Source organism: Notothenia rossii, assembly GCF_949606895.1.
Source record: "Notothenia rossii genome assembly, chromosome: 5".
Lineage (NCBI taxonomy): Eukaryota > Metazoa > Chordata > Actinopteri > Perciformes > Nototheniidae > Notothenia > Notothenia rossii.
In genome coordinates this window covers 50,840,029-50,856,374 of record NC_136903.1, presented here as the reverse complement: position 1 = coordinate 50,856,374, position 16,346 = coordinate 50,840,029, and the positions used below count along the sequence as shown (strand labels likewise).

Genomic DNA, 16,346 nt, shown 5'->3' with positions numbered 1-16,346 from the left:
ACGTGTTCGGCGTAATGACCTACAACGGCCTCGATGACTTCTGCAGTCCTATTCAGCCACTTGTTAACATCCACCGTTTTACAGACACGTAAACTCTTCAAAAATCCTCAGTGGGGTCACTGCTGATGTATTTAATGTCGTAGGACAAAACATGATCCGTCTCTTCAATTTGTGTCAACCACAGAACTTATTTCTCCTGTGAGCCGTCTATAGACTGTGTGCTATTCGCTGAGTATCTCATGAAGAAATCCTTGCGCTGTCGGCACATTTTAATGTAAGGGCATTCTTTGCTTTGTGCCACTGAAGTGATAATGACAGCTTTGAGCGGTTGGAACAACATTCGTTCTGGGATTCTTGGCCACGCCAAGTCCAGACATGCATGCTCCCAAAGTATCTTAAAGTAGGAACTTTTGTCCAGCAGCAGTATAAAGTAATTCAAGTTAGCTCCATCTTTTAAAGCTTTAATGAAGACATTCATGCATCAAAAAAACAATCGAGGCAGTGGCGGCCGGCCTATAGGGGCGCTAAATACCGTAGCTAAACACCAATCATACAACAGCAACGATGAAATAGTGTAGCCAATTTAATTTAAGGGGTAATCTCAAAATGTTCCCCGTGTGGTTTATTCACCATTACAATAGCCCCACCTAAAATAATTTCAACCAGCCGACACTGAATCCAGGAATACAAATTATTCTAAATTGGAAAATTACACACAATTAGTACTTTTACTTTTGGTACTTAAAGTTTGATGACAATACTTTTGTACTTTTAATCAAGTGATATTTCAAATGCATGGCTTTTACTTGTAACTGAGTATTTTAGTTTTATTACACCGTAGTATTTCTACTTTTACTCAAGACAAATATCTGAGTGCTTCTTCCTCACTGCCTGACGGTTGAAGATGGAGATGAAGTGCTGGAAGCTTCTCTGGGGACCAGGAGAAGATGTGTTTATGTGGCTGCCATATGCCTATTACTGTATGTTGTTTACAAGCTGCTGAGACAGCAACGAGCTGAGCAAGATGGATATGGCGTGGGGGTGTAAAATGTTGTATGAGTTAAGGTGTTGGTCTGAATGCTGTTTAGAATCTTAAAAGGTCAGAAGAGGAACAAATGATTTCCTTGAAGCACTATGCTTAATGAGACCTCCATAAAAAGGGGTCACTTTCTAGGCTTAGAGCTCTTTCTCACGCCACAGAGACTTTTTTGTGTAGCAACGGGAGCTAAGTCTAATGGGTAATGTAGTATTTAGAGCTCTTTTCAATACAAACTGACTAAAAAAGGCATTTTGGTGAGAAACACTCAACTTAAACATGATTCTGTTTACAGGAAAACCCCTCACAAAACCTTTACACTGAAAGGACAGGCTCTTTGATTGGATTCTGTCTGGTCCAGTGTGCCCTATTTACAGTTTGAAGACCTTCAGTATTATCCTACTCACATGGTGCATGTATAAATCAGTTGTATTTGCTTACTTGAAGGTGACAGGATACAATGTGTCATTGAATCACTTTGCCTGAAAATGAGCGATGTGGTGATTCAGGGTTTTATGTTTGCCCCCCAGTCATGTCGTAGTTCTATAACATAGATTTGTTTAAAATCCCAAAAATATACAATAGAATTCACATTTTGGAAAAAGTTTACAGGATATTTAACAACTCTTTCAACATTATTATAAAAAAATCGAGACTCTTCTGCCCAAATAATAACATTTACTAGAATTTTTACCTTATATTGAAAGCAAGTCTGCAAGATGCCTGTTCAAAAATATTTTCAAGTTTAACTTTCAAATAACTAATTTCTCTGACGCATTTGATGAAGAAAGTGTCTGGTCGATCTTTCCTTGATTAGTTAAGTAAAGAAAAGTAGGTCTTACTACAGACCTGATGTGGATTTGGCACAGTACATGCTATGGTATATTCTCTTATCTTTTACTGTATTCCTCCAATATTTATTTCTGGTTACTAAAATGTTATGTTTTATGAAATGTTTTTGTGTTTTGTCAAATGTTGTTGTGTTTTTAACCTCAGGGCCATCGTACCATGCTCTACTCCTCGGTATTTGCAACTGTATTAAAAAACACACTAGGAATATTACATCCCTCTATAGAGAACAGAGATGCTGTGGGTCATTGTGCAACCATTACCTGGGAGGAGTCATATTCCAAGTAAAATGATACTGAATTCATGCTAAAACAATCAACAAAGCCAAATGAGTCCACGCATCATGTGTGTTTATGGGTGTGAGTGTTTTTATCAGTTCTGTGGAAGTCACACACCCTGACCTGCCTGTTGGTGTCAGCTGATAGAGGTGTTATGGTTCTATGTTCCTGCCTGTTGGCGTCAGCTGATAGAGGTGTTATGGTTCTATGTTCCTGCCTGTTGGCGTCAGCTGATAGAGGTGTTATGGTTCTATGTTCCTGCCTGTTGGCGTCAGCTGATAGAGGTGTTATGGTTCTATGTTCCTGCCTGTTGGCGTCAGTTGATAGAGGTGTTAGGGTTCTATGCTCCTGCCTGTTGGCGTCAGCTGATAGGTGTTAGGGTTCTATGTCCCTGCCTGTTGGCGTCAGCTGATAGAGGTGTTAGGGTTCTATGCTCCTGCCTGTTGGCGTCAGCTGATAGAGGTGTTAGGGTTTTATGCTCCTGCCTGTTGGCGTCAGCTGATAGAGGTGTTATAATAATAATAATAGCTTGGATTTATATAGCGCCTTTCATGAGACCCAAGGTCGCTTTACAAGGAAGAACAGGGCAAAACAAACATAACAAAAAAAAAGACAGTCCGACAGACAAAAACAACAAATAGATTAGGGGCCAAAGTAAACAGATGGGTCTTGAGGGCCCTTTTGAAGGCGTCAAGCGTGGGGATGTCGCAGATCTCGGCAGGGAGAGCGTTCCAGAGGGTGGGGGCTGCCACGCTGAAGGCTCTGTCCCCGAAGGTTCGCAATTTGGTGCGGGGGGTGGTAAGCAAGCCAGAGTCTGAAGACGGCAGGTTCCGGGGAGGGCAGTGTTTCCCACAGATCTGAAATATACTTGGGGGGTGGTGGTAGCGGGGGGGGGATGGGGGGTTGAGGTGACGTGCAACAACATTAACCTTTCTGTTGCTCGCTTGTTAGCAGACCATTCACGCGATGGCAGAGCGAACAGGTACAGGCAGGGCCCATAATGATAGCCCTATAGTTTAAATCTACTACCCACACATAAACATATGGAAATGGGTTACTATTTAAAAAAAAAAAAGTATTTATAAATGTATTTAGGAACCTATCCATGTGATTATAAGTGGGGGTCGACCTCAAATCCTCTAGGGGGGTCCGGGGGCATGCTCCCCCGGTAAGATTTTAATTTGAGTTAAATGCATCAATCTGGTGCTTTTTGAGGGGAAAATAAAGAGACTAGATCTATGGAAACACCTATATTAAACAGAACTGTATACATTTCAATAATCATAAAATCATGGCCATAACCAATAACATACCATTTCCAATATGAAAAAAACACTGAAACTTATAGTTATGAGTGTGTCTGTGCTCCTGAACCAGCCTCTCCTGTCTCTCTCCTCTCTCCTAGTTTTAGCTCTCAACAAGTTTTAAAAGTGTATCTTACCTTTTTTCACCTAGTTAACTTTTTATTTATTTATTCATGCATATTTTACTAATCACATTACATGACATTTCATTTAGCTGACGCTTTTATCCAAAGCGACTTATAATGACCGATTACAGAGACATTCTCCCTGGAGTAACTAAGGGCTAAGTGCCTTACTCAAGGGCAAACTAGAATGAACTCACAGCCTTCCGATCTTCAGCCCACCTCACTATCCATTAGACCAATCACTACCCTCTCAAATGGAAATATGTGTTTACATAAATGGTGACCACACCATTTGAGACCCACTGAGAACTTAGACTAAGTTAACTATCTAAACACTCAGAGTCCTTTACCTCAACTGAGCTGAGGTTATCCCGAGCTTGAATGACACAGAGACCAATCAAGGGCTTTGATTTATGATCTGTATGACAGTGGCCATGTCGGCAGGCCACAGGCCATCATGTAGACAGCCAGTCACCCTGTGTGAGGCAGGCCACTTAACAGGCCAGAAGGAGGCGAGATCAGAGCAAGGGAGCGAGGGATCATTGTCCACAAGTTAATCGATCGCAGATGGCGTCGTGGTCACGGACGAAAAAAAAAAAAAAAAAAAAAAAAAAATTATTTAAAAAAATTAAAATTAAAAATTAAAATACCTAAATGGGTCGCGAAATATACTTGGGCGGCCGTTAATATACCTGGGCGGCCCGCCCAAGTATAGTCTATGTGTGGGAAACCCTGGAGGGGCATGTGGGGATTTTTTTGGAAACCCCAAACAGGAGACCATTGCAGTAGTCCAAGCGGGAGGTGACAAACGCATGGACTAGGGTTTCGGCAACCGACTCCGAGAGTGACGGTCGGAGTCTTGTAATGTTCCTTGGATGGAAAAAGGCCGATTTGGTCACAGACTTTACGTGGGAGTGGAGGGAGAAGGTGGAGTCGAGGATGACGCCCAGGTTGCGGGCTTCAGGAGATGGGGAGATGGAGCAGCCGTCAACCTCGAGGATGAAGTCACCAACCTTCTGGAGAAGCGCCTTGGGTGCCATGTGCTCTGTTTTCCTGAGTTTTAGTGCTTTATCTTGTCATGCACAATGTTGATTATTCTTTCAGAACTAGCTAAATACATGGGTAAAGGTTTCTACCATAAAGAAAGTATTAAAGCCAGCTCAAGCTAAATGTCAAATGTATTTAATTAATGTACAGTTGTTTTGATTTATTTTTATTTTATTTGACGAAGTGTAATAACTGCAGTTGCCTCCCTGTCACTGAGAATGACAAAGATCCTCAGTGAAGCACAAGCCCATGTTTCTCACTACATTGTAAGTACAACTTATTAAAAAGATCAGTTCAATGCAACTAATGTAATCTTAGTGTTATTGCATGATGTTAAAATTGGTTTGCCATGAATTTAGTGATGGATTGTAAACATTTAAAATGTAGCATTTAAACAGTGGCGAGCCGTGACTTTTATACCTAGGCCCTCTGACCCCCACCCCTTCCCTCGAGTTATTACGTCACAGCGTATACTTCAGCGGAATATCAAAACAACGGCCCGGGGTGCAAAACGCATAAATGAAAGCGAACCTCACAGAAAACAACACCTGTAAATAACCCTATTTGTGTTCCTTTGAAATTGAAAAGGATATTGCATTGTGTTTGTTACTTTCGTTACAGTTGTATGTCTTAAGTGTAATTTGGCATGCTTTTATTTTGAAGGCGAGTTAACGCTGTTAACAGGAAGTTGTTGCTATGGAAACAAGAAAAATGTCACAGCGGGCGGAACTTGTCATAAAATCCGCGATAATAACACCCACCCATTTAGAGGGAAGATATGATTGGTCAATTGTACTTTCATTTGACATTACTCTCTCGTTCAGTTAATATAGCTGGGCCCTCTGTGAATTCATAGCTGGACCGCCTGGACGTCCAACAGCTCCTCTCTTCACAGTAACTCGCAGAGACGAGCTTCTTTCATTTAGCCCTTCACATTCCAACAGAAACTGAATAGGCAGATTCGAAGGATTTATTTATTTGGAAATGTTATTTTAAATACAACTAAATCAAGTTATTTTGGTAAAACTAATGAAAAAATACAACTAAAAAAATATATTAAATATATTAAAAAAATATTTAAAAATATATATTTTTAATGTTTTTAAATATTATTTTGTAGAATACCTTAGGTCCTCACAGAGGGCCTAGAGGGCCCTGACGGCTCGCCACTGCATTTAAGTGTTTCTCATGTGTTCTTGTTTTTATAAATCAAGCACTGACGGTGCAAGGCTGTACTGTACCTCTTTATATAGGCATTTTGTCCCTAACACATCGTTTTTGTGCTGATCAGGGGGTACTTGGCTGACATTGTTTTTCAAAAGGGATACATTATTGAGAAACCTTTGAGAACCACTGCTCTATACTGTCAAAGAAGCGTTTTCAAACTGTATCACATCACGGCCACTTCAGCTGCTGTTCAACCTTCAACGTGTCAAAGGTCTTGTATACATGAGGGAGGGGGAGTTCTCATCTAGGGCATGAAGCTTCTTCAACGTCTACAGATTATATTTGCAGCAGGGTGTAATCTGGGGCTAAATATGGGGCTAAATCTGAGTTGAAACAGATATTAAAACTCAGACTCTCTTTAGGCTGGTCTTCATGGCCCACCATGGTGAAGGCCCCGGGCTGACAGAAGCTCTCGGGTTTCTGAGCAGGCTTTAAGCCATCATTAACATCGGTAGTATTGACCGTGCTCTCTGAACAGCGGATGGACGCAGCCTGAGGGAGCGCTGAGTCTATCTGTCCGCCATATGCCACCTGGGGGTCTGACATACTGTAAAACAGGGTTCCCCAGACTACGGCCCGCCACGCCCCTTTGACCGGCCCTCCACCTCTCTGCACCTCACCATTTGAACTGGCCCAAAGAAGAAGAAAAAAAAGAAAAAAATTATAAAATATTTTTTAAAATATTTTATTTTAGTTGTCCAACTTGTTTTGTGAAATAATAACATGACTCTCCAAACGAGGGCGGTAATCGCTGTTCATTCCGTCACCTGAGATTAGAACTCGAGGCCGTCAGTATGTAGTGGCCAGAGCGGCTCTGGTAGTGGCCATGAGCCAAACAGTGGAACTGTCAATCAGATCGCCAGCGCCTCTATCACGCTTTAAAAGCAACGTTATGTAACGTTCTGGTTGACATCTGTTACATTTGCATCTTGTTTTTTTAACACTAAAATATTTTTTTATTAACCATTTATATTTTATATAATTTAATATGTGTGTCTGTATTATTTATATGACGTATGTTTATGACCGAATTTCCGCCACCTTACAAGCTGATCGAAGTCATGCGCAGAAAATATGATGCTACAGTTGAACAGCAGTGTAATGGCGTGCAGTAAAGTGAGGAAAATTGACAGAGAGTGTTGGGTTTTTAAAGAACAATGGACCAAGGATTATTTTTTTGTTCCATGGAAGGACCGTGCCATTTGTATTATATGTAAAGAAAATGTGGCCGTGTTTAAAGAATTCAACCTTCGCCGCCATCACGAAACCCGGCACAGAGAGTATGCTAGCTTGAGCGGGCTAGCGAGAGATGATAAGGTTCGGCGTCTGAAAGGCGGACTAGCTGTTCAACAGGATGCCTTCCTTCGTCAATCCCGGGTCAACCTGGCTGCTGTCCGAGCTAGCTACAAAGTAGCTAACCTACTGGCTACCCACGGCAAGCCGTTCACAGACGGAGAATTCGGGAAGGCCATGATGCTGGCTGTGGCCGAGGAGCATAGGCGGATTTTGCGGGGGGGCAGGGGGGGCATAATATGTTATAGCATTACTAAGTCTAAAACTGTTCCAATACAAATATTTTGTATATATAAATATTTTAATAGATGTAATAAAATGATTGTTACAATACAAATCTGAATAATATCATGTTTTGTTTGAAATAATTTCATTTTTGAGCAGTCGCATGTTGTGACCATAGACCGTATATATAAAGGGTTGTGACGTGTGTGTGTGTGTGTGTGACGTGTGAGGTTAAGGACAAAAGTTCCCTCGCTTTTTTTTGTATCCAAGTGATTCAGCTATTGTATTAGCAGTAATGGCTATTCGGCGATTTTTAAAACGTCCAATTTCGTCTTCAGCTTCAACAACAGAAGAGCCACCGACTGAGCCTAACTTTACCAACCAGCAGCCGTCACAATGTCAAGTGGCAGACACGCAAACGAGTAGCTCTGGATTAGCTAACGTTAGCCCCACAGCGGAGAGCTCTGGATTAGCAGGACCAGCTAACATTAACCCCACAGGAGGGAGACCACCGGCACCGGGGCCGTCAGTGGGTCATGATGATCTTGGGGAAAAGCACAGCTGTCCCAAGCAGCCTACTTTATCCGATTTCCCGTCAAAAATGTTTGGGAAACGAAACGATCATTTTCCACGTACTATTACAAGAACTATCCCTGGCTGGAATATTCAGTACGAATTGATGCCGTCTTCTGTTTTTCATGCCGCCACTTCCAGACTGACAGCGGTGTGGAGGATTCCTTTAGAAAGGGCCTGAGTGACTGGAAAAAACTAAGCAGCAAACTGGAGAAACATGCACAATCCCAGGCCTATCTGAACTGCATGGTTAAATGGGATAACTATAAGTGACTGCATCTTCTGGATCTATTGCAGCGAAACTTTCCCGAAGCCACAAAGATTCTGTTGAGAAGAACAGATCTTATTTGTGCAAAATTGTTGATATTGTGAGGCTGTTGTCCAAACTCGGATTGCCTTTTCGTGGGCATCGGGAGGGAAGCGAGTCAGAGTCGCGATGGAATTTTCTTGAGGTTTGTGGATTTTTCTCCAAGTATGATTCTGCTTTTAAAAACATGCAGTCCAACTATTTCAATGCTACTAGCCCGGATTTCCAGAACGAAGTCATTGACATATGCGCTAACTTAGTTCGTGCAGAAATTGAAGAGAAAGTGCAGGATACTGGATTTTTTTCTATAATTGCAGATGAGGCCAGGTCTTGCAAAACGGAACAATTATCAGTATGTATCAGATATGCAGAGCAGCTTGAAATCAAGGAGCGTTTTTTGTGTTTTATTGATTGCTCAGCATCTCGCAACGCGGCTGGGATTGTGGAAGCAATAAACAAAAGGACTTGAGATGTGTGGACTGAAACATATCCCAATTGTTGCCCAGAGTTACGATGGTGCCTCCGTCATTTCTGGTCACGATTCTGGTGTGCAGCAGCGCATCAAAGAGACCCACCCATACGCAGTGTACGTGCACTGCATGGCACACAAACTAAATCTGGTGCTTGTGGAGTGTTGTGCTGTCAACCGCAGCGTGAAAACATTCCTGAACGTCATTGACAAACTCTACTCTGTATTTGCAGAGCCGTCAAACCATCATCGATTCATTGAAATGCAGAAATCACTGAATCTGAAACAAACTGAAATAATACAGCCAAGTGAGACAAGATGGGCGTACAAGTGGCGATCTGTGAATTCCGTTAAAACTCACTACTCTGCAATTATAGGGTGCCTGAGAGAAATGAGTGACGAGGGAGACAAGTGGTCTGTGGAGGCCAGTGGCCTTTATGCCCACATGACCAGAATGTCTTTCATTACATGTGTTATTGTATTGGAAGACATACTGCGTGTGATTCATGTCACGCACAAGGCCCTACAGTCCTCCAGCTGCACACTCTCCGAAGCTGCAGCGCTTACCGACAACCTGAAGGCGCACTTCAAATCTCAGAGACAAGCAGATACGTGGAGCAATATGTGGGGATCAGTGAAACAGTTCTGCCGGGACAACAACGTGCCAGTACCTGGGGATGCAGATGTTGAGTGTCAGACTCCGGGTCCCCTTGCACCCAAAAGAAAACGGGTTACAAAACCCCCGACCTCCCTCGACAGTTTCCTGGTTACAACTACTTTGGGCCAAAGAGAAACTGATGAAAGTGGCGCACAAATGTCACAGAGTGATACAGCTGGATTTCAGCAGCACCTCTATCTCCCTGTGCTGGACACCCTCATCAACGAACTAGACAGACGATTCACGGGAGAGTCCATAGAGCTGGCACGAGCATGTGGAGCAGTGTTTAAATGTGAGAAAAAAGGAATTGAACCTCTCGTACAAAAATACGCACAGCTGCTCAAAATTCACCCTCTCCTTCTTGGAGCAGAGATGGACCTTGTTAAAGCCTCTGCTGTCGCACCTGTTGCACTTGTGCATCTCCGAAAGACTGTTAAAAAGGAGAGCTATCCAAATCTATACAAGATGCTCCAGTTGGCACTGACTCTGCCTATCGGATCTGCCACCTCTGAGAGAAGTTTTTCTGCAATGAGGAGAATTCGGAACTGGCTGCGGTCAACGATGGGAGGAACAAGATTTTCCTCACTTGCGGTTCTTCACATTGAGGACAACATAACCGCACAGCTGTCACCTGAGGGGATAGTGGACGTATATGCGGAACGTAAAAAACGGCGTCTACTTCTGAACTAAGGTAGGACACCAAGGGATATAGTAGTTATCAAATAAGTATAAGATATGCACAGTTTTGATACGTTTTTTACAGTTATGTAATGCACTGTTGTTGGGGGGAGAGACCGCCCCTTCCATACGAGTGTGTGTGTACGGCGGGCATGAGGCGTGCATGACGGGACGAGTTGTGTTCGTATGTGGAAAAGTCATACTCAGTGCGGTGAGCACAAAATAGTTGGGACTGTGTACTGAGTGACGTCAGTAAAAAAGGTTTGCCCCCCCAAGCGCAAATGTCATACTCCGCCTATGCCGAGGAGGTGTGTCCCGAGAAGACAGATGCCTTCCGTGGGGTGAGTCTCTCAGCACAAACGATGACGAGACGAATTGAGGAGATGGGGGGAAACGTGTTTGACAAACTGAGAGAGAGAGCCGCAGAATTCAAGTGTTTTGCTTTAGCCATGGATGAAAGTAATGACGTACAGGACACGGCACAACTGTTGATTTTTATTCGTGGAGTCAACACACGTTTTGAAGTGTCAGAGGAGCTGGCATCACTGAGAAGCCTAAAAGGCACAACAACTGGAGAAGACCTTTTTGTCGAAGTGTGCAAAACAATGGGCGAACTTGGTCTGCAATGGGCTAATTTTGCCAGTGTCACTACAGATGGTGCGCCTAGCATGGTCGGATCTACGAGGGGTCTAGTAGGGCGCTTGAACGGCGAGTTCGAGGAACGAGGTCTCGCCCCACCGATTCAAGTCCACTGCCTGATTCACCAGCAAGCGCTGTGCTGCAAAGTTTTGAAGTGGGCGTCTGTGATGAAGGTGGTTGTGCACTGTGTCAACTACATCCGGAAAAATGGGCTGAAACACAGGCAGTTCCAGGCCTTTCTCTCCGAGCTGGGGTCTGCTCACCAGGATGTGCTGTACTACACCGAAATCCGGTGGTTAAGTTGAGGCAAAGTATTGCGCCGTGTCTACGACCTGCTGCCCGAAATCAACACCTTCCTCCAGTCTAAAGGTGAAACGGTACGGGAGCTGACCGACCCGGAGTGGAAATGGGACTTCGCGTTTTTAACTGATGTGACTGAACTGTTGAACCACCTCAACCTACAGCTCCAAGGCAAAGGGAATCTCATCAGCGACATGTATTCCCACATAAAAGCATTCGAGGTCAAACTGCAGCTCCTTGTGCGACAGGTTTAAAAGCTGGACTTCACACATCTCCCTGCCACCCAAAGCTACTGCGCCGAGAAACCAGCCGCCCCTTTCCCAGTCGCGAAGTGCAAAGATGCCCTGGAGATGCTGCAGCGAGAGTTCAGTGTGCGCTTCCGCGAGCTTCATGTCAACAACAAAGACATAAGTCTGTTCCAGAACCCCTTTGCTGCTGACATTGACGACGCACTTCCCTCTCTTCAGTTTGAACTAGCCGAGCTGCAGAATTGTGATGTCCTTAAAGACGCATTCAAGCCTGACCACCTCCTTGAGTTCTATGCTGAGCTACCAGAGGGCACTTACCCAAACATTAAACAACATGCTCTGAAGATGTGTACCGTTTTTGGCAGCACCTACACCTGCGAGCAGACGTTTTCCCGCATGAAGCAAATAAAAAATCCAACGAGGAACAGACTCTCAGATGAACATTTGCATCAAACTTTGAGACTGGCAACCACTAGGCTACACCCAGACATCGGACTTCTCACCAGCCAGAAGCAAGCACACAGTTCACACTGATATGGTAAATATACTGATTTTAACTATTACAATTTTATATGGCTGTAAACATGAACTATGATTTTTTGATGAAATATGATTAATGTTTTTAATGAATTTTAATGAATAATGCTACACTGTATTTGTAAAATCACATCACAAGGAACAACAGGCAGCATATTTATGTAATTTACTGAATGTGTCCAATGTCATCCCTTTATGCCAGGTTTCCAGGCAGCAAGAGAGGGGACTGCAACTGCTGACCTCAAAGATCACTGCCCATCCATCCTTCCTTCCACCCTGGCTACAAGTACCAATTCAGTTCACCTACTGCACATATTGCTGACTTCCCATTCTGTTACTCTCTTCTAGTTTAACCTGCCGAGGGTTTACTGCTCAGTCTCTCCTCCCAATCTCTTCTCTCAGCATCTGCCTCTCCATCGTTGTCTCTCTCTCTCCCTCTCTCTCTCTCCTCTCTTTCTCCTCTTTATGCACTGCCCCTCATCTCAATCTCCTATTTCAAAGGGATGATAATTGTGCTGTAAAAGTGTTTGGGTGCTCATTGCATTTTCACCTTGAACAAAAAAAATCTCACCTGAATATACAAATAAGAGTTGGTTAGTTGATATATTGTTCACCAAGTTTCTTGTCTTGATGATTTCTCATCTCACTGTAATATAGGCCTACCATTTATATTGTATCACTCATAAACTGTCAATCACCATGTTTTTCTAACCTTTCCTTGCTATTTTGACATGGTTGTTATTAGAAAATAAAAGGAATACCTGTGGTATTTCAAATTGAAAAACATGTGAAGTACTCACTTCTTTTGCAAATCACTTGTAATGATGAACTATTTTGTGCTAGAAATTATGGCTATAACAGGCAGTGGCCTAGTATACAGCCCACATGATCGATCCCGGCCCCTCATCACAGTCAGGAACGATAATGTGGCCCCCAGAGAAAAAAGTTTGGGGACCCCTGCTCTAAACCATCTGTATTACTTTACGCTTACCACGACAGTGACTGTAGTTTATATAATGTGCAGCGCTTCAAACAATGTTTGGCAACTTTCTAAAGTTTAGCTATATGCTAACCTAACATGTGGGTGTTTTCTTCCACTGTGTGAAGTTAGAAAGCTGATGAAGCCATTTCCTGCTTTAATTATTATATTCTGTTTTGCACAGGTATGTGGGTATTATCTTTCTGTTTTGTAACTGTAAATTGTATTGTTTGTTATGTAAGTGTAAATTAATGGTTATATTTGAATATGTTAATTTACAAAGAAAAACCGGTTTGCCACCATGGATAAATGTATATCTGTTAATTGCAGAGCTCGACATTGTAAATGGCCCGCTGGCCCGGAAGCACTATTTAGACACCCCGGGCCAGCATAACGTACTTTCCACTTGCCCGCTCGGGCCACTAAAAATATTGCTTTAAAAAAAAAAAATGGTCCTGTGGTATTGGTATTTTGACAAGCAATTTAGTTAAATTGTTTCGTTTATTAATGCTACAACATAGCGTTTCGTGAGGCGGTTGTCGTTGTTGGGTGAAAAGCAAACAGCTGTTTGCTGCGGAGCGCAGCGCGAGCAGGCTCCCGTGAGCGGGAGCGCGCTCCTTCTTCACTACAGACTATCGCGCCACCTAACCATTCGCCTAAAGGTTTTGAATAACAGCGGTAACCGGCCAAGTGCCGGGCAAAAAACAATCTTCAAATAAAAGAAAGTCACCAGAGGAGTTAAAGGAGAGTGACAGGGAGTATGAGAAGAAGAGGGAGAGAAGGTTTTAGCCACACTGTAACGCGTCCTAAAACCCTTTTATGATCTATCGATTAGATTTATAATTTGAAAATTATAAAAGTAGGGTAACAAAATGTGGAGATTATCCGGCTGAACAAAACGTGCATTTATCAAACAGGTTTGTTTTCCACAGGCTTATTTCCAGCTATTTTCCAAAACCCTGTGGAGAAATCCCATTGCTTTTTGTCGAGGGAACCATAGACTTGAGAAAAAATTCACCCCCCCAATCCATATTCATGAAGGGGGGATCTAACTATACAGAGAATATGGTTTTTTGAACCACGATGTAAACATGTTTAATTCTGCTCTAAAGTTGGGCATTTTAACATTGGGGTCTATGGAAATGGCTCCCTTCTGCAGACTGCTCCTACTGGCCACTAGATGAACTGCAGTTTGAGGCACTTCCGCATTGGCGTCCCGGCTCTTCCCCAGAGTTTGCCGCTTGGAGGGAACCAGCAGCTTACTCCCTGGTTTTATGACGCGTCACTGCACCTCTCAGTATGATGCCAATGTAAACAAGGTCTTCTGTCGGCTCTGTGGTTGGAGGGAACCAGCAGCTTACTCCCTGGTTTTATGACGCGTCACTGCAACTCTCAATATGATGCCAATGTAAACAAGGTCTTCTGTCGGCTCTGTACATCAATGCCGACCTATGCTGACAAGTAAGTGAAGAGTAGAAAATATAAAGGTATTGGCTATAGGGAAATGTCCCAGCAGTTTAGGATAATGAAGGTTCTAATCTAATCTATTACATAGCCATTACATTTCTAACTCCTAATGACAGGAAGGCAGAAAGCGCATTATACAAATAATAATAATAGCAGACATTTTTTAACAATGTCAATATATCATTATTTTAATAAACCAAATATGAACAATTGAGGAAAATGAGGAAGAACTGATGATTCAAATGTTGTAGTACAAGTAGTAATGTAGTTAGTGCATAAATTACTATTGCAACAAATGTGTTAATCTTTTTCATTATAAGTCGATTTTTTTTGGACGAATGCTCCGGGCCAGTGGTTACAATGGTGGGGCCAGTGATAATACAATTCCACCGGCCCGGAGGGCCAGTGGCCTTTTACCCTTAATGTCTACCCCTGAATTGTATTATTTAGAACTCTATATACTTTCTTGAGTTAGCTTCAGGCCCCACTGAGGAGAAAGAATAAATCCTGGTTGGAAAGAAAGAAGTTGTTTGCATTCACACAACACAACACAACGCAGAGATCACATGTGGTGACCGGTTACAGTGGTGCCGTGACCCGGATTCACAGTGCTTCAGACTGTTCTACCGTCGTTCCTGAGGCTGTGGATCAACACCAGCTTCGTCACCAGAGGTTGCTACACGCCTTACACTTACTTTCATGTATTGAAGAAAAGGAATTACATTTTCTTTTTCTTTTTTCTCTCTGTAATCATTTTACATTCATTGTTTAGAGAGTACATTTGTCATTTCTGTATTTTATTGTATACTGAATTTTGAAGTTTGGTATACAGAGTTAAAATTGACATATGTTACTGGTAAAATGGATGAGGACAATGTTCTAACTGATGGTCTTAGTTTCGGTTTTGGAAGAGGGAAACCCATCAGCGGGTACCCTTTTATCCCAGTCAGAGGTAAAGCTAATGTAGATTCACCAGCTTTTTGTTCTACTTGCATACCAGGTCATGTAGCATGAGGGAGGAGGATTCACATTCAAGCCTTCCAGATACAAATGATGCAGCTTTAAATAACCTGATAACACACATTGCTCAGCAGGTAGAACGGACTATAAGAGATCAGTTAAGGGGGGGAATGTGAAGAAAGGGGTGTTGAGCAGTGTTGGCCAGTTACCCAGTGACCACACTTACCTCAACTTGACTGGTGCAAAGTTAGTGTTGCAGTCAGATGTGAGAGAGCCTCCAGTCTTCAGAGGAGATGGATCTGACAAGAACACAGTCTGTGAGTGGGAAGAGTTAATGGGAGTGTATTTCAGGAAACGAGCCACACCTCTGAGTCAACAGCACATTGAGATAATGTCTAAGTTAATGGGCAAGGCTAAAGACATAGTGAGGATAACTCTGAGGAGCTGCCCATCCATGAAGCCTTAAGATAACCCACAATTGATCTATGACATCCTCTGACAACACTTTAGTGATGTGACCTATTCATGTATGCCCATGGCTGATTTCTACAGTACAGTTCCGGCGGCAGGAGAGTCCCCCGTAGAGTACTGGCTTCGGCTAAACAAGGCAGTTGATGCAGCAGAGGAGGGCTTGAAGAGGCTAGGGCGGAAGATGGAGGATTCTTGTCAAGAAGTAGCAATGATGTTTGTCAAATACTGCCCAGATCCCACCCTTGCTGCTGTTTTCAAGTTTAAGGCACCAGATAAGTGGACAGCTAGTGAAATCCAAGAGCATATTGATCGCTACCAAACTGAAATGAAAGAGCAGGTGCTTTCCAAATCAAATTGAGTTAAACCAGTGACAGTTCATGTCCAGGTTTCCGCACCTGACGTTCCAGAGACAGTATGTCACCCACGGGAGTCATCTATGCAAGGTGAGAACAGTACAGCATCCAAGCCCTCTTGTAATGATGACTGTTTGAAAATGTTAGTCAGTTTATTTGACAGAGCATTGTCACAGAACAACCAGGTTACACACAAACCACTCCCCTCTGATCCATTTCAACAGAAAGCCTGCAGGGTCTGCCAATCTCTAGATCAGTGGTTCTCAAATGGGGGTACGCGGACCCCTAGGGGTACGTTGGAGTACTGCATGGGGTACGTGAGA

The 16,346-nt window shown here is 43.1% G+C and overlaps 1 protein-coding gene across 2 annotated transcripts in view; it reads left to right on the top strand.

Moving 5' to 3' along the window:
- Positions 1-1,774: 1,774 nt before the first annotated feature.
- Positions 1,775-16,346, top strand: part of LOC307039101 (zinc finger MYM-type protein 1-like) — a 48,944-nt gene continuing 34,372 nt past the window's right edge. Inside the window, exons 1-2 of one of the 2 annotated variants that reach the window (XR_013808137.1) lie at positions 1,775-11,794; positions 11,996-13,314. Coding sequence is in view for 1 of the 2 variants with exons in the window: in XM_079680901.1 (XP_079537027.1) it covers positions 8,735-10,081 (1,347 nt within the window). In the remaining variant the exon portion in view is untranslated. Of the gene's footprint in view, positions 11,795-11,995; positions 13,315-16,346 lie in introns of those variants that run through there. The other variant, XM_079680901.1, reaches the window with a different exon arrangement.